The 22032-nt window shown below is 45.0% G+C and overlaps 1 protein-coding gene across 1 annotated transcript in view; it reads right to left on the bottom strand.

Annotated features, from left to right (window-relative positions):
* Positions 1–1408: 1408 nt before the first annotated feature.
* myo1g (myosin IG) overlaps positions 1409–22032 on the bottom strand; it is a 49452-nt gene continuing 28828 nt past the window's right edge. The window contains exons 21-23 of the mRNA XM_030411478.1: positions 21191–21307; positions 13587–13744; positions 1409–2113 (exon numbers count right to left, since the gene is read on the bottom strand). Of these exons, the coding sequence (XP_030267338.1) occupies positions 1951–2113; positions 13587–13744; positions 21191–21307 (438 nt within the window). The 3' untranslated portion in view covers positions 1409–1950. The remainder of the gene's footprint in view (positions 2114–13586; positions 13745–21190; positions 21308–22032) is intronic.

Raw genomic sequence — 22032 nt, 5'->3', positions numbered from 1 at the left:
TTTCGCAAAGTTTGTTACATTTCTCCTAACGCAACAACTCTTAAAATCATGTGATCTGTAAAGGGAGTCTGGTGATAATGTGTCATCCGCGGCCAACATTGCTAGGGTTAAGGTCTTGGGGGACATTCACACCTGTACTTTGGGCCCCTCACCTGTGTTTGGATCACTCTGGACAGATGCTGATAACAGGTGTGAACCGGACACGAAACCAGAGCAGAGCACACAAACACAGAGATGAATGTCGACACGTTCACAGATCCATATTCACAGATCGCACTCTCACAGCATCACGTACGTCTTTTTTTCTTTTTTTGCAGCTCTAGTTATTCTGAGCTGCGGCGTGTTGACTGAAGAGGCGCAGGGCTGATCAGACGTGTTAAACCGGGTGTCGTGGGTGCGAACGTTCTCCGCACAGACGCGGCGCGGCATCGACGTCCACACGGTTCAATTCAAAAGGAAGATTTCGCTGAGTTCGGTGTCAATTTTACAGATGCAACAAAGTGGTTCCACATTATGCAAAAAAAAAAACCCCTTCTCATCAAAGATAAACACTGTCTGCACACACTCGGAGCTCAGAGCATTACCGAGCAGTCAGATTTGGGGGAGTCGCAGCAGGGACTGTGTCAGGGAGCAGCGAAAGCCAAGTCACAGCGAGGGCAGGCCGTCACTAAGTCGCACTAACAGGTCACTGCGGAGGGAGATGGATGGAAACTGGCAGCAGACGACAGAATTAAGCCCTCAGACTAAACTGTTCGGTGAGATATGAAGAGCGTCGGTCCAAATTGAAATATCCACCATACGAAATAAAAGACGGCAGGCAGCTTCGGAACTACATTTCAACCCTCACAAATGCGTAACAGTGGGCGTTATCAACTGTGTTTAAAATGTACATTTTTACTGCCAGTCACCCTCATTTTCCCAGGACGAGACACTGCAGGGAAAGTGAGGTTTACAGGAAACCAATCCAATTTAACTTCAACCGCATTGAACGCTGGTGCACATTAGACGAAACCCTGTGAAATGTCTGCTGCAGCGTCCGTCCCTGTGTGATTATCGCTGATCTGATCCAGAGGACACCGGAGGGACGAGAGAGGAAACAGCTCTTACGTCACCGAGCGCAGTTTGTCTCTCTTCGTGCAAACAGCAGGACTCAAACCGAAAGGCTGTAAATTAACTGTATTTGTACAGGAAATCCTCTCCGCCACGGAACAACACACAACTTTTTTTTGTTTTAACGCCAACAGACTCCCGACTTGTTTCATTCATCACGTCGTGTCCTTTTAAAGCCGCGGAGCACATTCGAGAAACACATTCGAGTCTCTGCATAATGAAGGCTCGTCTACAGCTCGCCGTCTCTTCGCGTGGCGGAGCTTCAGAGAGAAATGAAAACACGGAGAACTCGCTTTAGTAAATCTTGAATAATTTATTTTTCTTCCGCTGTTCCTCTTTCTTCTTTTTTATCACTTCTGACATGGAATAATCGTCACAGTTTGCCTTTTCTAAGACAACAGCATAAAAGACATGGCATAAAAAAAGAAAAAAAAGAACTCAATGTACAAAAAATATATCTGAAACGTTTTGTGATGTACACATTTGTCATTTTAAAAAAGTGCCCATATGTTTATGTTGCATTTTCTCAATTAAAGAACACTGTTACATTTCTTTGGCAAGAGCAGAAGCAAAGACAGTATCACACATGCCGTGAGTCTCTACATTAACTTGTTTAACTCTTCAAATTTGCACTTTCGTAATCTTCGTCCTGTAGCTCGAGATTAAAGAAGCAGATTCTACCAGCAACTCTGCGACGCGTCGATACGCTAAAACCCTTGTGAACTAAATATTTTAACAATCCTAGTACGAGTCACATATTTACATCTTCATGAACCCCGCTGACGTTTTGACCAGTTCGGACGTCGACACTGCCGTTGGCGGGTCAGTCGGACGGCCTTGTTAGTTCCCGGGGACGAACAGCGTGAAGCCGTCTCGGCTCTTCTTGAAATCGGCGCTGGTCTGGCCGGGTTTGGTCTCTACGCTGACGCTCTTCAGTTTGCCTCGCATGTGAAGCTGCACGCCCGAGCGGCAAACCTTCACAGGGAGCTGGACTTTCTTTATGCTGGAAGAGAGAAAGACAAACACATTTTAGGATTACTAGTCTTGTAAAGCTCTGCACTGACAAAGTGCAGCAACATCGTAGCCGAACTTTACATTTTGTCTGAGAACATAAAAGGGAGCGAGTGCAACATGTGGGACTGTCATGCAGAGATCAGCAATAACAACTTAAAGTCAGGTAGCGAGTTCAGAGCCCGACACACCAGGCCGACGGTCGGCACTGTCCGGGCCGTTAGTTGGCAGTCCTGTCGGAACCTTTCGGGCCTATTGAGCTTTTAGGATTTGATGCCGCTCGCTGGTGAGTGAAATCACTCTGATTGGCTGTTTAGCGAAGCGTATCAGTGCAAACCCCTTGAGCCCACCGCTGTTGTATCAACGATTTCACCCAACTCGCTCTTCTGCCTCTTCGCCATTTCATCAGACATATTCTTAACTAGAAGTGGCTATATTAGTGAGAGTGGTGTCAAAGAATGCTGCCTTAACGCAACAATGGTTTGTAAGTCCATAGAGAGGTATTTCCTTTTATACAGACGCAGAAAACACAAGCTTGTAGGCTGTCGGCCGGAGTCTTTGCGATGTGTTCAATTGCAGCTTTCTGGATGAGACGCAGGCGATGTGAGGCGACGCACAGTCGGCCTTCATCGCAGCTAACTGTTTGATGTCAGTTTGGTGTGTCAGGGCCTTTAGCCGCCATGACATCAGCTAACTAGTAGTGATCGTATTAACTTGAGTTATCATGTCCCTTGATTTGGAGTGTGCCGGTGTTAAAGGGCTCCACGTCGCTCCAACACTTCGTCCTGCCCCTCCATCACAACAAGAATCGGGAAGGTGCATCTGCAATCGGTGTAGCACCGCTAATAATTCAAAACACAGAAAGACCAGGTTTAAAACATATATGTCTTCTTTCAGGTGTGTTTGAATTCTGTAACCATCTTTAGTCCTGAAAGTCCTGCAATGTGATCATTAATCTCATTTCAACATCCTTAGTTCCTCACAAACATCTCCAGAGGAATGAAGAAAACAAAACGAGTTTGTTATTCATCACTTCACACTTCATCCTGCTGTGGATGATTTCCTCTGATCACAGTCACGTCCAGAATGCAGGTGCTTTGGTGTCACACACCTAATCCTCCTGCTAACAGCTGGGCGAAGGAAGTGTGGCTCTGCAGCGTCAGCTGAAGATGATCCACTGTGAAGTCGCTACTTCCTCTCGGCCCTCGGGGGATCCTGCAGCCTCAGTCGGCAGCGGCGACCCCGCTGCTCCAAACACAAGCTGCCCGGGCACATGGCTCAGTATCTGCATACAAAGAGCCTGTGTCCACCGACGTCACATCCGGAGGCTCGGGGGACTGTGAGGTCGTGGTTGATACCCCGGCTTGTGGCGGTATTTCTCTCGTGAATGTATTCAGATCGGTTTGTTGTTTTTCTATCAGTGGAGTCACTTTGTCTGAACCCGACGTGAAGGCTTTCGGAAGCAGATGCAGAATATTATTTGCCAAACAGCTATTTGTGGACGTCTTTGAATGTTGATAATGTGACTAATAAGCAGGGCTGGCTCATGCGTATAGACCAGCTTGGCAACTGTGTGCGTGCTTTGGCAGGAGCGACCTGATGTAGCTGTTTGTGTCCAATTCTCCCCAGACTGACTGGTCCTCTTCACAGACACGGCTGATCAGCATCACGGCAGAGGAGGGCTCACTTCAAGGTGAATTGAATTAATGCAGATTACATAATTTTGTAGATGTTATGTAATAGTGCTGGCATACCTGGTGTAGTACAGTAGATACACACACACACACACACACACCAGGTGAGAGCTTTAGACTGAATAAAATCTGAGAATCGAGAGACTGATTTTGTTTGAGTAAGATACATTTTGTATATTAAGTTAAAACTGTACATAGTGTCTTGGAGGCTAGTTAATACTATTGTTTAAAGTCAAAGTACTCTGACAGAATCTCCTCTTTGTGTGTAAATATGACAGTTATTCACTTTTGATTGAGCTAAGCTAACCTTTTCCCCCTCACTTTGTGCTATGCTAGGCTAAATGTGGTCCGGAGCAACATCTGTATTTATGAAACACATAGTACTTGTCTCATCCAACTTAGTTAAACAGCAAATGAGTGAATTTTTCAAAATGTCAATAAGACAATTTTAGCCTAGCTTAGCACAAAGACTAGCTGTAGAGGAAAGGGTTAGCGTTAGCCTGTCAAACGACATAAAGTATACCATTACAGACGGAAAGTGTGCTAATGCTTTTAGCTTAGCCGCTACAGTGAAGACTTCGGCCTTAAAAAGAAGATAATGACTGAAATTTTCATTGTTGGGTGAATATATCCTTTAATACATAATAACATAAATAAAGAAGCAAACCTGAACCACATGGTTTGTGTCAGGACAGTTTAGGTCTGAGGATATCAGATAAGGAAGAGGCCGCACATCTGTAGAGTTAAATAACAATATTCTTGTATAAATATCAGCAGGAAGCTTCTGTATTTACAGTCTTCCAGCTGCCACTTTGGCAGTGTAAAAAGAACTTGAACTGAGTGCACAAGATCAAATCTGTGTCAGCGTTCATCACAAGTCACTCCGACAGGTGTGGCCTCGCTCTGTTTTCCAAACTCCCACTTGGCCCCTCGTCAACCTCAAACCCCCGCCTCGCTGAGCCCCCTAAAACCAGCTGTCCTGCCCTACCGGGGCGGTGACAAACCCGACACAGAAACCCAGTGACCTCCACATGGTTTTGATTTGAGTGCGATACTGATCTCGTCATGTCGGCTACCACAAGTCAAACCCGACACCAGCAGAGCGTGCTGAAGAAAGCCTCTGGCTGTGCCCGAGGACAGCAGACGATGGGCTGCGAAGGCCCGCGGTGCAGCAATGTGAAGCTTCCTGCTGCTGCGAGAGGAGAGCTGACGACTGTGGAGGCTCAGATTGTTGATGGCAGAGATAACACAACGTCACTCCTCATGTGAATGCCTCTGTTCAGATACAGATGAGTGATAAACAAGCGCCAATCTAGTCTAAAATGGAAGTCAGCGTAGAACAAACAAAAGAGTTTGGCTTTCAGATCCTTCTGATAATTGTGTGAAACGAAGCTGGATTAAAATTCGTTGTCATCCTGCTGCCAAACCTCTCAGGAAGGAGGGATGGGCGGATGGTTGGGAGTACAATTTGTCCGTGTTTGACACCGGACCCAGCGGTTTGAATCCCATCTCCAACCAACAATCAGCGTGGTCTCCGTTAACCACGACCACAATCCTTCCCTGACCAGAACCAAGCAGTTTTAGCTGCCCAGACACACAGTAGCCCTACCTTAACCTTGTTGGTTGTTGTTTTTTTCCAGAAGTGAACCAAACTGTAAACTTTTCAGATTGTATTTCTGTACTTTTGTTCTTTAAATGCACTGATTGCCTGAAAAAATTGGCTAATCAGAAGCTAGCTAGCGAGTAATGTTTGATGGCAGTCTGTGTAAACACACAACAACAGCTGTTTATCAGTGCTGAACAAAACAAGTAAGTATCAAATACTCATATGTAATATATAAGAATAATATTCAGAAAATCCCATTGGCTTTTTGTCGAGGACACCAGGGCGATCATCTGGATTAACCTACAAAATAACGTCTTCACTACACCACTCTATAAGAGAGCTGCCAGCCTTCTCATCAAACTCTCACCTGAGAGTAAATAAACGTTTTTCTTGTAATGTCTCCTTAAAGAAAAAGGATTACAAGTGGAAGCTGTCTGTGTTGTCGCTCTCAATCCACTTCACCTCCACCCACAGCCGCCCTTTCTTCCATCCCACCCGACTTAGAACCCCCTCTTCACCAGAAGACTGCTATTTCCCCTTGCAATCTTAATTAGCACTTCCCCAGCTGCCTGGCAACCATCGCTGGGGCAACAGCAGCATCTACGGCCCTCGCCGCGGGGGCAACGTGGGCCGAGGCCACTCGAGCTCTGAGGTGAGGTCACCGGGCAGGCGGGGAGCAGACAATCCCGCGGGGTTGGCATCGGTGTCGTCGCGTTGATCACCACCGATTTCGTCCGTTATAATTAACATCAACGTCATCAGTAACAGTGGGCCTATCTCACCCAGCTGCACCCTGCGTCTTGAGTCTCATCAGGGGGCATTCTGGGAAAAAAAATGAGTCATACTGTAACTTCAGCAGAGCTAACACATGTCATTTATATAAACGGCGCAATTACCGTTTAAGATGCAAAAGCAGCACATTGGTATCTTTTAAGCACATGTCCTGAATCATAAATGCGCGTCACTAAGTGCGCTGTACTCTCGCTGCGCTGGCGTCAATAATATCCTCCGTGCTGATTAATTCTGAAGACCACTGACGTGTTTCTGAGATAAGATCAAATCAGTTTAACAGTGAGTCAGTGATGGAGCGCGGCGTAGGAGCCGAGCGTCTCATCGAATCGATTATCGATGGGAGGAAGAGGGTCGAACGCTATCAGGGGCTTTTTATGCCGCTGGAGCTTTTTTTATGTCGCACCTCGAGGGAGAGTCAGCAGACAGGCGGCCATTATTGATGCCATCATATCGGCCCAAACATCTTCAGCGGAGTGAAAAACACTCAAAAACAGCGAAACGTGCTGCCCGCTGAGATAAAACTTCAGCGAGGCTGCTGGGATGAATGAAAACGTTACTGAGGAATCCATTTGTTTCACTCGGAGGTCGATTTTAAGGCAGCACGTGTGCGCCGTTTAAACCCACAAAGAGGCCTTTTGATGCAGTTTTTAAGGTCAGTAGCCGACTCTGTGAGTGCGCCCAGGAGGCTCCGAGACGCTCCGAAACAGAAAGTCCCCGAGATTTAACATCCGAGCAGGAGGCGCAGTCAGGACGTCTTCAGAAAATCTGCTCCTCCACAGTCTCTTTGATGTTAACGTGTGGGAATGAGGGAAAAATGTGATGTAGAATTCGCCGTCTGAGTCTTTATCTACACGTTTGATGTTTCCCACCCATCCACCGCGCTGTTAAATCCGTCTTCTACATCCCGTCGCCTCATTCGTGTCTGTCCTCTTGTGAAATTTGTTTCACCTGGGAAGTGGCTTCCATTTCATGAGCATCACAAAAAAAAAAAACACGAAATTATAGATGAAGAGTTGGTTTAACAGAAAAAAAGGCTGATAGTTCGCCGCCATTTTTAACGCTAACGACATCATCCGGCCTGCTTTAAATGCATTCTGTGTGTGAAATCAGGAAGCGCGTCAAAAGATTCGTTCAAATACGAGCGAAAAATGCAGAAGAGCATTTTGAAGCTTTACTTTAATCTGTGCCACAGTGTGAGCAGGTGACTTTGACTTGAATCAAGTTTATTTAAAAGACAGAATGCTTGTGACAGTTGCAGGCATTGCAGTGGTGGAAGATGTACTCGGATCCAGACCTTAAAGGTGCAGTATGTAGGATTTAGGGGAATCTACTGGAAGAAATTGAAATATAACGTTCATTAACTATGTTTAATTTATGTTTAAGTGTTTAATTTATGTTTAATTTATGTTTGCTAAGCATCTTATTGTATATTGTATATAGTGTTTTAAATTGCGATACTGTACTCTTATTGTATTTTATATTTTGTATTTCTGATTGCATTGTACCGCTGCTACGATGACCTAATTTCCCCTCGGGGATAAATAAAGTTATCTATCTATCTATCTATCTATCTATCTATCTATCTATCTATCTATCTATCTATCTATCTATCTATCTATCTATCTATCTAACCAACTGGAAATGAGCTCTGTTGTGTTTCTGTTCGGGGTTCAGTTTGAAAGTACAGAACGAGATGCAACGGGATGAGATCTTCAACTTTAATAACACGGCATACCTGGAAAACAGTGTATTGCTTCAACCCTCGTTGCCATGACTCTAACTGATGGCTCATGAAGTCAGTTTCGCAGAGATAATCGCAGCTGATACGTCACATATGTACTAAATTACTCAGAATTACATGCTAACGTTTACACTCGTGTTCAGTACATCCAGTCAATTCCTCTTTTAGTCGAATAAATTCTTTACTTACAAACATATAAATCATTTTTTAATGCGTCTGACCTCCCTATGCAACCTAAATATTATTCATTTATCCATAAAAAATTAACCGTGGCCTCTTAAAATGAGCGTTCTGGTCACAAGATGAAAGACAGACCCAGAAAAACACCGACTTGCTGCCAGCTCTGCTTACAGATGCTGAACTCTGATATGTTTTTTTATGTCAGGATGCTGAATGTGTTATGATACAAGCACATTTTGCACAGAGGTTTGAATTATTCACACGCGCACATGCTGACGGCAGCCAGTCACAGCAGCCGGGCCCGGCTGTAATCAGCGGCTCGATTCAGGCTGGACTGAATCGCTGAACCAAGTGACCTGCAAACTCTGTGAGAACCGAGAACGACACAGATCGCTGATAATACGCGATAGAGGAGTTTGCTGTAGTTACTCTTCATATCATCCTGTGGCACGGATTGAACGAGCGGAACCGGATCGGAAGCGGTGGCGTGGAAAAGCAACAAGAAAGAGACACGAAACGAGGGGACAGGAGGTGAGCAGAAGGGGGACGAGCTGGCCGAGGAGAGTTCAGAGCACGGGCTGGACCTCCTGTCGCTCCGGCCGGCAGGAACCGACTGCGAGACGAACACATTGAGGACAGCCACTGAGGGAGGAGAGGAGAGGGGAAGCAGAGAGACAGAGGAGGCTATTTCAGGCGTAGGATGACGCCTTTCCACGACCTAAAAAGTGAATTAAGAATAGAGAGGGCTAATTCCCCCCCCCCCCGCTGCTGCACCGACTGATAAACTGTTGACGTCCAACGAGGGCGAACTAGAAAGTCAACAAGTCCTTCGACATCTGTAACGCTCGCTGTGTCTCAGGTCATTACGGCCACATCACAAGACCACTCACAGATGCTTCGAGGTTAATGAAATCAAGCTTCTACTTTTTTCTTTTTTTTTTTTTCTCTCGCCTCGTTTTTCGCGCTACACCGGGAAGGGCGGGGGTGACCCAGAAGATTGCTATTAATGCAACACCGTCCCAGGCCTTTCCATATTCATAAATGAAAGTGCTGATTTAGAAAGAGCGGGGAAGAAATGCTGGAGAAGGAGAGGGGAGGAGAGAGGAGGAGAGAGGAGGAGAGATGGAAAAGAGAGGGAAAGGGAGACCGTGAGAAGAAGGTTACACTGATCGAGAAGCCGAACTCTGCGGCTAGACAACACAATCATCTCTTGAACTCCTCGTTTCCTCGTTTCTGCGACTAGGCTGCATGAAAGAGATGGTGTCTGTATGTTTGTCTTCCTATAAGGTTTGATGGGGACTTGGACTCGGGTCAACTCAAGTCGATGTTCTGATTACAACTTGACTGGACGGAAAATTAAATTACTTGAGACTCGACTTGGACGTTAAAGACTTGCTTCCGGTTTCATATTTTCGGGTTTCGTTTGTATTTCACACTTTAGAAGGGATGTTTTTGTTGTTTTTATTTGATTGGGAAGAAATTAAGAAATGAATATGCTGTTCTCTGCAGCGATCAGTGAAACAATACAAATCCCCAAATTGCCTTTTAAGAAAAGAATCCTCCTCAATCTTTTAAGGCTGGGGCCGATCGTACCCTAAATCTGCCTTTAGCCCGCTCATATGCCCCCAGCTGTCCCAGCAGATGGTCCGACCTCCCCCCAATACTCACACACACACACACACACACTCACAAGCACACTCCTTCTTACTCAGTAAACATACCGACACACACACACACACACACACACCTCATTCATGCTGACAGCTCAGGCCCAGGTGACAGGAAGAGAAAGCAGCAGACAGACAGGGATGAGAGGACGGGGGGGGTACGTACAGGAAAGAGCGACGGATGAAGCGAGCGGAGGAGCGCGCTCCGCCGAGGGAACGAGACGCGGATGTGACATGACAGAGAACCAGACAGCTTGTCTTCGCCGTCCTCGCCCGACAACACAGAGCGGCTTTGAAGTCGAGACTTTACCTTGTGCCTCTAATGCTGCCTTTCCCTGACCCAGTTTTTGCACAACTCGCACTCTCTCGGCTGTAAACACTCACAGATCCTCTCTCTGGCGTCGCAGCGGGAGTCACAATCACTCCATTGACTGTTTCCTCCCCTGACCATCCTCCAAACCTCATAAGCTAAAATGATGTGCGCGTGACTCTCATCGTGAGACCTCACTTCCTGACAGAAGGAAGCACAAGGGGAGTGTGTATTGTGTGTAGTCATCCTCCTCCTCCCCCCTCTCCCACCCCTCGCACATGCTCGCACACTTACACGGCTCACCCCTGACTTTGTCTCATGAGCCTTTTGATGAGGAGCCTGGTAGGGGTCGCGACCCCCTCCATTCACCGCAGATGGTGGCACAAAGACAGGCGAAGGGGCTGAAACCGACTCCCGATGGCTGACTCTCCTCCGCGGCGCACCCCGAACCAGAGCCCCGCAGCTGCTGCAGGGACCCTTCCCCCCGAAAAAACACCAAACCCAGAACCCAGACAGTATAAGACTCGTAAAAACCCACAAAAGCCTCACCGGGGATCTGGGATCAGCTAACTGAACATACACAGACAGACTCGTAAAAGTGGAACACACACCCTGGTGCTGCTACCGTCTGCCCGGCAGAGGAGCTGAGCCATAACGATAAAGAAGTGACTGAAAGTAAAATATGACGTTTTATCTCAACACGACACCTTAAATCACATGAAGACTTAAAGGATAAGTTCACCCAAAAAGGAAAATTCAGTCATTATCTATGACTGAAGTCCCTGATCTGCAGTCTGTGCACACCCAAGGGAAGGAAAGAGGGAGGGAGCTACGATGGGTGACTTCATAGTTATAATAAGATCTGTGGTGTCTAAACTCAAAGTTATTTTTTTCTATCTTCTCTGAACCACTGCGGTAGTGCACTGCAAAAAGCAATCGCGTTGCAGTTTTATTATCAGCTGATAACCGATAATATCAATTGCTCGTCTACAGGCCGATAAATGCATCTGTACTGATTATGAAAAAAAAACAATGAACTACAGGCGAAACAATTAATCGACCGGCTCGCCACTCTGGACGCTTGAGCAGTGACATTTCCATGTTAACAGGTCAGTGCAAACCTCGTACGTCTCACGCACGTTTCAAGCGAGGCTGCAGCGTCGCCTTATCAGGAGATTTCAAAGTCGTGGCTATTTTGAACATGGCAGGCATGTGGTTCTCTGCAAAAACAGACCTGAAACCGACCTGAAGACAGTCATATCGACGTGCTACCGGCGTTGCACTGCAGTTTTAATGTCTGTATCTATAGAATATGTTTCAAAGACGTATATTTCCTCTGCACTCTCTTCTACACACTTTCTCTCTCAGCAGCTCAGCGACACGAGCAGCCAACGTTTATTGACAGAAAACGAATGGCGAGTATTTTGATAATCAGTTAATCTTCCAGTCATATTTTCGGAAAAAATGCAAAAGTTAAATTGGTTCCAGCCTCCAAAAAATGTGTTTTTTTGTCTTTGTCTCGGACGACAGGCAGTTTAATCCCTTCTGGTGTTGGACGAAAGAGACGCACGAAGACGAAAAATAAGACTACAGATGGTCCCGTTTTGTGTGATGATGCACTTTTCCACATTTTCTGACATTTTGACAGTAAAACAGTTCATCGAGACGAAGAAGAAATCTGCAGATGAGCTGATCATGAAAACACAGTTAGCCACAGCGCTACAGAGCGCTGACTCCGCAAATGATATTTTTAAAAATCCAATTTGCATTTTCATGTCCTGTAGGTACATATGCATGTGTGTGTGTGAGTGGTTATGTATAACTGTGCATGCGTGTGTGTGTGTGTGTGTGTGTGTGTGTGTGTGTGTGTGTGTGTTTCTGAAAATGCTTTTATTGTGATTCTAATACGGACTCTTGGGAGCTCTTGGTTCTGTTCTAGCCTTGAGCTAAAACCGATCCAAGCAAACAAACAAACAAACAAATGCAGATGGTTCGCTTTCTTGTCGTGTGGCCCTAAGTGCGTTACTGTGTACCTTAATTAGTGGCTGAAAGCTTCAGAAAACACTAAGTAAGCACACCTAAACTCCAATTTGAAAAATAAAACCTCCCCCCCCCCCCCCCCCCCCCCCCCAAAAAAAAAATAATGAGTCTGAAGTATAAAGATTTGGTGGATTTTGGCAGAAGCACAATGGATCTCCACCAGGGAGAAACTGTGTGTTTGTGTGAATTCTTCCTCTTTTTACGTCACTCAGCGTGGTCCTGGCAGGATTTGGAGGATTAGCGCTTTGGGAGACCAATCGCAGCAGACCGGGTGCTGCCTCGTCGGGGCCGCACTTACAACAACACACCCACACACACACACACACACTAACACACACGTACACGCCCGTCGACAACAACCGAAACAGTCTGCCGCATGTGAAAACCTGCTGGTTGTGCCATTCAAATGAAGTCTGGCAGAGATAAATGTGGGTGGATGTGAATCAGTTTTTCCAAACAGCGGCGACAAATCAGGGTTCCGAGTGATAAATGTGATAAATGTCAGCGTGACTGATTCATTTCACGGCAGTTCTTCAGAGCGGGGCGCGGACGGCCGACAACTACGACAGTGATAAATGCCAAGAATATGATTTGCGTAATTGTTATGCCGCATTAATAGACTCGGTTTTTAGTCGGGGTCTCTGACCGGTAACAATGAGTCTGACGCCGAGCTGCTTATTCATGTGACACCGAGACCCGACAGGCAGGCTGCACGTTCTCTCTCCGCAAACAATCCATAATTAATCTCTCCAGCTTTTTGTTCTCATGAAAACCCGTCTCATCTAATAACGAACAAGCACACAAATAAATGGTCAGCATGCGCAGACAATTACAAACCACTGTTACGCGTGAAAAGTGGTTGCGTGTTCCTGTAGTGCTTCTGAAAAGATGGTCCAGAAACTACCGCAACCTGAAAATATCCTGAAGTTATATTGTTGTGCATCCTGAAGGGACAACAACTCTGAGCTGTAGAAAGACAATTAAACAAGACAATGGTTCACACGTTATTACGTGCTCATGGTCATGAAGCTCCCTTACGTTACACTGGCTGGTCCTCACTTCAACACGTAGCCTGGGGAGAAACTACCAGCCCTGCAACTAACCGACAACTTGCTCTGTCAGTGATGTTTTCTTTGAATGTCTAAAAAGTTTGGACCAGATGGAGCTTTTAGAAAAACCGAACTTGGACTTCAGTATTCAGCTTTAGCGTTCGCAGTGTCTCCCGGTCACCTCATCGTGTCGGTGTCGACCCTGAGATCGTCTTTATGAAGGGAAAATCCCGCCAAGAGATCAGGAATCAAAGTATCTGATGTCCCTGAAACTATTCAGCGTCTCCCGCTGATCGTTTTAAAGGCGGCGGAGTTAGGAAAGCCACGGGATACAATTAGCGAGCTTGGCCTGGTGAGGAAAACAGTGCCCGGTGGTGAAAACTGACCGTGTGAAGTGGTCCACCATCGCCCCCACCAGCTCGCCCACTCGGTCCTGGTTGGGGCACAGCGCCCCTCGCTGCAGACACAGCAGGACGTCGTCCTGAGAGGACGTGTGGAGCACCACCATCTGGTCGACGCCGCTGGTCACACTCAGTCCTGTAAACTGTGGAGAGAAACCACAAGGTCAGACGTCACAGGAAACAAAACGCTCCCGCCGAGGTCTGCAGCCACATCTCAGTCTTCACGCAGGTTAAACTTGCTTCCATGAGCATCACTTGGAATGAGAAACTCCCTCTGCTCTGTTACAGAAACATGTTTACAGAAAGATTACTGACATTTGGTTTTATGAGATATTGTGGGTTACTAAAATAAGAATCAATGAGGCTCTTGTTTGTGTGTTTGTTGACCTTTTTGGTGGAAATTTCTGACTCAGCACTGCGGGACAGTTTCACCAAACACAGTTGGTGACATGTTTGGATTTTCCTGTTAATATTTAGACGTAGCGGCACGCACAGCTCATGCCAAGTACCCGGTCTCTACGCCGATTGGTCGGTTGTCTGTTCGGTCCACCATTCGGCAGCCACATTTTTTCTTCTCGGCGGCTGAAATTTGGTGTGTGAGGTTGTGGTGCTGATGCATGCCAACACTGTGTGGTTGTTTATCAAAAGGCAAACTTTTCTGGCTGCTTCAGTGACTCAAAACATGTCTGTACCTCCTGCACAACAAGTGTACTGTCCTGCAGTTCAGCACAAATCTGAGTTACACCCTGGTTTTGTTCTGCTATTTTGGTGCTTCTTCCATGAGTGAGACGGCTACATCGTTAATGGTTTCTTCTCTGTTTTGACTGTGTTTACTGTTTTTTATTTCTGAATTTGCGTCCGCTGTAGATTCCGTGTCTGCACGTGGTGTTTTATTTTGAAAATTGACCGTATGCTCTGTGCCATTCCTGTGTTTGACATCTGGCCTGGCTCAATCTGCTATATTTTTGACGGATGTAAAATGAAGCTGCGTCATTTTACATCCGTCAAAAATAGACTCAGTGCATGTTCTGCGAGTAGATCTTCTACTAAAACGCAGCTTAACCATCATTTAATATCAATCGCAGTTGGTCTGCGTGACACTTTTGTACATCTTACTGATGATAACACTTGATTGGAGGACCTTTACTTTTTACGTTTGCCAGTAGGCTGTCAGTCGGTGAAAGATCTGAATCTTTCCTCCACCGCTGCCGTGGTAAAGCCCTGACCGTGAGCTGAACGACTTTGGTGTTCATCGGCTGATGCAGCGGCGCTGGAAAGTAATTTCAATAAAGGTGTCAGGGATTATCGCGTCAACGTATAATACCTGTGAATTTAATACATTGCGGCACGGTATATCCTGGATCGCGAATCACGCCGCGAGTGAAGTCGGGGGATTATTTCTGCTCGGGGTGTGGAGGGTGAGAGAAAAGGTGCATGTGTGCGAGTGCAACGAGGGGAAAAGTCATGAGGCGTGACCCAGTTAGAATAATGCACAGATTGACCGAGGCCGGGGGGGCAGGAAGTACTCAGATACTATGTACAGTGTAAAAATACTAACATGAAATCATATTTAGTTTATTCAGATAAAGAAACCAGTAAATAAAACTGTAAAAATGTAGTAAAAAGTACTATATTTTTGCTCATAACACCGGCTCAAAAATCCCACCACTCAGGCAGCGCTCGATGCTGGAGGAACTGCGGTTCCCAGGAAGCCAACCACTATCACTTGTTCTGGGCTTGTCCAAAAGTAAATGACTTTTGGCTTAAGATTTACTCAGAATTAGTTACTATATTTGGAACAAAAATTCAATTCAAATGGGACGAACTCCTTTTTGGCCTTTTACGTTCAACTTCTACAAATATAAAAACGAAACTTTTATTCGGTATCCTAAGTATTGCTGCCAGAAAAGCAATTACAAAGAAATGGCTCCATATGAATGCTCCATCTAATCGAGAGCTGGTATGATATCATCTCTGAAATGGAAAGAATCACCTTTTTCATTGAGGCTCCAGCAACATAAATTTGAGGAAGTGTGGGAAAAGTGGAAAGCGTATATAGCCCCGAAACGCCCTTCTTTTGGTTGAAAAAAGGGAAAAGAATTGCTTATGTATTTCTATACAACTGGTATGTATTTCTTTTTTTCTTAAACTCAAGGCATCCCTACTTTATTTTAATTTTGTTTTTGTTTTGTTTTGTCTGTTTGATGGTTCACTGTATGTGAGGTCAATCTGAAAGAGGACTATGGATGGTTGGTGAAGATGTGAAACCAAATAAAGAAGAGAATGAAAAAAAAAACTAAAAAGTACTATATTTGCATCCAAAACGTGGTGGAGTGGAAGTATAAAGTTGCAGTAAAAGTACCTGAACACTGTGCTTAATGCAGATCAGCATGTATGAGAGGTGTACAGACAGAGAGACAGAGAGAGAGAGAGAGAGAGAGAGAGGAAGTGAAGTGCGTCACAGATTTTAGAGAGTGAATGGGAGACAGAGTGGACTAAGCCTCTTACGGCCACACAGGTTAATCCAGCAGGGACAACAGCGCGCAACACCGTCAAGGCCACATTCTGGTACAACCCGTCCCTCCGCCGACGGGAACGCTGCCGAGCTTATTCAGCAGAGTCCAGTCATTCACTCAGTGTGATGAACAGAAAGAACTCTTGATTTAGAGTTTAACTTTACGGAGAAGGTGTGTGTGGGATATTCACAACCTCAGCGAGAGCGTGTCGTTTTTAGAGCCGCTATTATTGTGATTATTCTTCACTGTCAGTTCTTTTCTTACAGTCTTTGTTAGCTATAAAATGTCAGAAAATAGAATGAAAGCCAGTTAGTTTCTCAGGGAGCAATGTGGCCTCTTCAAGTCAAAAACACACAAGTGCAAAAGAAAAGGGAAAGTATTTAAATCAACCACTCTAGAGAAGCTGAAGGCTCAGTCGTTCACGTCCATGGATGGAGCGAGGTTCAACACTTGACTGCATAAAGGAAATCACCGCATGGGCTCAGGGACACCTTATAAAACTGTTGTCAGTAAAAACATTTATAGTTGGAATCAGACTTTATCAAATCATTCATCAAAGGAACACAGTTGTTCTGACGCAGTTGTTCGTCTTCTGTTCTCAGCTGAGGAAGAGTCACAAATCATCGTCGACGGGCGAAATGAATGGAGACTTTCAGGCATCAAATCGATTCTCCCACTTTGCAACTCAGATAAACCTTCACACTTGTAAATACATCACCGAGAGCAGCTGTTATGTCAGCGCTTGTTCGTTACAGAGGTGCATGTTGGGTCATTACGTTCAGTTGTTTCTTGTGACTTTGTTCTGAAGCTCGTGTTAAGCGTTGGCGTCGAGTCCAATCGATTCAGGACAACAAACCGAACAACCTTCACAGTGTCACACAATGACGTTACTTTGTCACGCCGCTCCATCGGTCGGTGACGCTGGTCAGCGACCTGTGTGACATCTCGGCCTTCAAACCTGACGACTCTGTCAGGAAGACACTCCTGACACAATGCGCGGGCAGAGCTGCCCTGCTTCTTTCACGCTCTATTCTCTGTTTCTGACCTGGATAAGATTCATTCCCCTCAGTCTGAGCAGCGGAGCTTAATGGCATCAGCTATCTTTAGCCGCTCCGCTGCTGCATAATGATGGTTTTTAACCCTCTGGCATGTTTTGAGCCCGTTTTTTTTTCTCTTTTGCTCTCTCTGAAACCGCCGCTGGACACCCAGCTGTGCTGACTCATTTCTTGATATGTAGGTGATGTTGACCTTTGCACAAACGTTTGAAAGTGAAATTACATTGTACATACAGTAGAGAATTTAAAACTGACAGTCAGTGAGAGATTCTGATACCAAAATGTCTGACATGTATGTTTCATTCTGTAAAGTTCCAGTTTGTGGTCCATGAAACAACAGTGGAAACCTTCAGACCAAAATCTAAATCGTGTCTCGTGTATAGAAAACCAGACATTTGTTTCTATTTTACATTTGCCAAATAAATCACTTTTGACAGATCTATAAAGTGGCTGACTCCTAAACTGGATCCTGCTTCCGTGAGACAAATGTCAAACGTCAAAAAATACGTCTGTTGCTGTTAAACCCTGTTCTCTTAGAGAAATCGTCCAATCAGAGCAAAGCGACCATAACGAAGCGCAGCAGACCTGTCAGCGTGTTGGAGTGTTCACGGGGCTGTGGTGAGAGCGACACTCTGTATAAAGGTTGTTGGGCTGTGTCTTCTGTTTTTTTTTTAGACATAACAAAACCACAACTTTAGTACAACAACTAAAGTTTAAAGAATGGATCAGACCGGGTAATACCATCCGTCCCCAGGGACCCAATAACAAGTGAGGTCCCCAGACTCCCTTGCAGAATCGCTCAATTCTGCGAGTTGTTGAGTTCGGAGACTCTTTATAAACTTTGCGAAACACTTTCTACAACAAATTCTTCACTATCGGGGCCTTCTTGTTAATTCGGCACATGTTTAAAATAGTGGCCACTCGAGACGTCTGCTGTGACGAATGTGTGAACTGTTTGGATCACTCAGGACGGATGGTAACACCAGGTCTGAGTTCCCTCTTTGTCTGCTACAAACATTAGCACGCCAAGTTAACTAGCTTACTGCCTGTATAAAAGTGTTACGTTCAAAACTAACAATCATATTATTAGCTGACTACACTATAAATGTTTCAGGTTACAGGAAATGTTAAAATAAAATCACCTTTCAAGGTTTACGCATCAGCAACACCAGCCCATCAAATCAGCTGATGTTCGAAACATCTTCTCTTGTAAAAGTGAAACCCAGTGTTTAAAAGTCAAAACAAAAGAGTATGATTTAAACCTCTGTGTTGCTCATCTGAGAACATTTACAAGGAAATCAGTTGGGAACATTGTAAGTTTCGCTGTGGTCGGAGTTTTTAACCAACTTCCTTAGTCAGGAAATCAGACCAAGCACGCTAGTTGTAGTTTAGAAAGTCTATTCCCGACATAGAGTGGTTTCAAGTTTGACAACATTATGATGGTAAGTTTACAGCTGTTATTCTTAAGTGTGTATGTGCCGTGTGATAATGCATATTGATTAGTCAAGTGACAAGACAGTGATCAAAAATGACTCCTGGTTTTTGCTCCTGTTGCTCCCCGACAACATCCTGTGAACCAGAGACACGTCGAACTGTGGAGGCTGAAAGCTATTTCAGGGGACTTCAAGGCATCAGATTAAATAAAGCTGTCATCTACTGTCGCCACACAAACACCTCACACAAGGTTGACAAACACAAACACACACTGACTGGAGAACACACCTCTCCAATCTTTGCACTCTAAAACAGGTCATAAGCCCTGTGAGTCTGAAGGAGGCTGTGTTCTCTCACCGTGAGTCCTCTCAGTGCTCGTGTTCTTTTCCTCACTTATTGATGGATGGCGGCGACCAAGGTCAATCTTGATGTGTGGACATGGTGTGAGTGTGTGTGTGTGTGTGTGTGTGTGTGTGTGTGTGTGTGTGTGTGTGTGTGTGTGTGTGTGTGTGTGTGTGCAGTGGATGGAGGCAGTGTTCAGCTGAGAGGACATTGTGAGAAATAAAGGACAGTCTGGATAAAGTACGAGTGGTCTGACCCACATTGGTGGCAGCTAATAGAAACTGGAGCTGTGGCGGTTTGTGTCAGCGTCTTTGTTTATGTCTTCATTTAAGCTTCATTCCTTTCTAACAGCTTCACAGAGTTTAGACTTGGCTTTAGGGTCGCGGGCAGAATTAGGCTTCAGTTAAAGGTGTATTATGTAGTTTAGGGGAAGACATTTAAAAAGATCGTCATCGACTGTGTTTTTATGCCTCAACAAACTCATTAAACAAACTATTTGTTTTCATGACTGAATAAACAAACTGACCTTAAAGGACGACACAGTTTCACGCTGTCTTACTTTGTCTAATGTGGCGGACCCTGCCACCTCTCTAGCTTCCAACAGTGTCCCTTGAACGTTATTTTCCTCTGAGAACAGCTTGTTTATTCAGTTATGTAAAATAGTTTGTAATATTACCTCATTAATATTGTAAATAGCAAAATTCTGAGTTTGAATTTCTTCTCCAAAACTACATACTGCCCCTTTAATAAGGCATTTCACCAATATTATACATCAAGATTGTTTCACTCATCACAAAGGATCTCATTTGCTTTGTTTCTCTTTCATATTTAATGTGCAATAACCCATATTTCATCTGTAGCATCATTTATTACACTTTACACACACATTCTTATGTTTATATTCTATTTGTATTATTCTTGGTTGTATATAGTTTTTATTTTTCTCCTTATGTTCAAAGACTTTTGAACGGGAGCAGCTGTAACGCAAGCAATTTCCCCTCGAGGATCAATAAATATATTTCTGATTCTGATTCTGTCAGAAAGAAGTTGCATTCATTTTTTTTTAATTAGCACTTTTTCTGAAACAAAAAAGCCTCAACGGAACCAGGGGAAAGAAACTAAAGAACTCAACCTTCATTTTGTGCATCCCTGTTCACCTTTACGTCTGCAGAGCTGTAAAGATTTGAGAAATTAGGTTAGATTAAAAGAAGGGAAGCTGCCAGAGAATCGCAACACGAGGATGTTATCTTTTTATCTCTGTAATTATTGTTGCATGACCCTGATTTTTAATTAGTACTGAATATATGACACTATTAATCTCTCTTGCCTGCTGTTCTTTGAGTCAGGCGGTCAATAACAACATCTAAGTTTGTTTTAAACTTTAATAAACACCAAGAGATGTCCGACCCACATCCTCATCCCAGTTTCAGAGCGCTTCCTTGTTTTGCAAATGTGTGTAACCAACAGGAGCTGCAGTCACCGCAGGTCTCATTTTCCCACAGCCCCTGAACCGTCTGGACCGTACCACCGTCCGGGTGCAGAGAGAGTTTTACCACCTGTAACGATCTCACAGGAGCTAAATTTAGACGCAGCTTCCTTGTTTCTAAGCTCTCCGCAAAAAAGACTGTTGGTCCGCTGGGAAAGTTCGCGCAGCGGAAACACCCCGACAGAGTTTTGAAAGATGCGTTTGTTTATCTGACGGGAAAAAACAACTGCCACCGCGAAAAGATGCTCGGAGGGTAAACGTCAGATGCAGCGTTTGTGAAGCGTTTGTGAGATCTGACCTACATTAGCGACTGAGAAAAAAGGGACATCTCGGCGACGGGTATTTTGGTAGTTGAAGTCTTATTTATAGCTTTATTTAACTTTTCACTATTACCAACAAAACCAAAACAGCCGAAACCCACTGAGACTAGAAATGCATCACGGCAGAAGACATTATTTTGGTGCGGCGCGTCGGTTTTTGCAGCGATTTTTAGAGATTTAAATATTTGCCGCTTTTACACTAATTACATTTGACCACCTGGTTCGATCCACATGTGCTCAGTTCCAAGCGGCCGTGTCTGGAGCTACAAGGCTCACACTGCTCTGTGTGCTGATGAATGGACGTCGGGAGGACTAAACCGGGCCGGTCACAGTGACGAAGGAAAACATCCCCCTGATTCAAGCAGTGCTCGCCTCACGCTGTGTGAGCTTGTGTGTCCGTGCGTGAGTGCGTGCCCTCTCTCGTGTGAGTACTTACGCCGTCTAAAGGAAGCCTCTTCAAAACCAGGAAGTTCTGTTTCTTCGGCTCTAATTTGTAGACGTACTTGTCTGTGACGAGCAGGCCTCGGTCTGTGCTTTTGTTGAACCTATTCACCTGAGAGCAGCAGGGGGGGGGAAGGAGGGGAGAAAGAAAAAAAAAAGGATAAAGCATCACATTTGTACATTTTCTTTGCCCTGTTAAGAGTCCCTTTCTTTGTGATCTTTCGGGTTATCACGTCTCTCAATTCAGATTTTCCTTGAGGAGCCGCGGCGCACACGAACAAAAACAAAACGAAAAAAAAAAAAAAGGCAAATTCAGACAGAACGAAACAAAAGGATCTGGTGGGTTCGTCGGCGCTGGAGGTTGTTTTATTCCACTTAATCAAAGCCCACTTATCTCCAAATACCCTTCGGCTAAAGCTGCGCCCAGAATTAGTGGAAGCCCTTCTCTCTGCAACACCTGATAAGGAAAATACGGCCACTATCATCCACGGGGAGATGATAAGAGCCAGCTCACCGTGAGGTTAAATGATAATCTTGAAGGGGTTGGGGGAAATTGCAGGAGCGAATTCACAGTTCAACTCCTGTCATGATTTATCCTGTGATTGTTATCTTTTTTTTTTATCTCGCGTCTTTATGTTCCTGTCTGACAGGGCTGCGTTCACCGCTGGAAACATGAAAGCCTGAAAGACGAGCCGACACAAAAGAGAGACGAAGTGCGAGGGAGTGGAACGGGGAGCGCGTCGAGCGAGAAAAACATCCCAGAGCTAAAAGGAAGCAACAAAAGAAAGAAACTCCTCGTACAAATCAGACATTTTCACTCCGCCGCGTTCTTTTCCC

This window comes from Sparus aurata, chromosome 3 (genome assembly GCF_900880675.1).
Source record: "Sparus aurata chromosome 3, fSpaAur1.1, whole genome shotgun sequence".
NCBI classification, from domain to species: Eukaryota; Metazoa; Chordata; class Actinopteri; order Spariformes; family Sparidae; genus Sparus; species Sparus aurata.
This window is presented reverse-complemented; position numbering and strand designations above follow the sequence as displayed.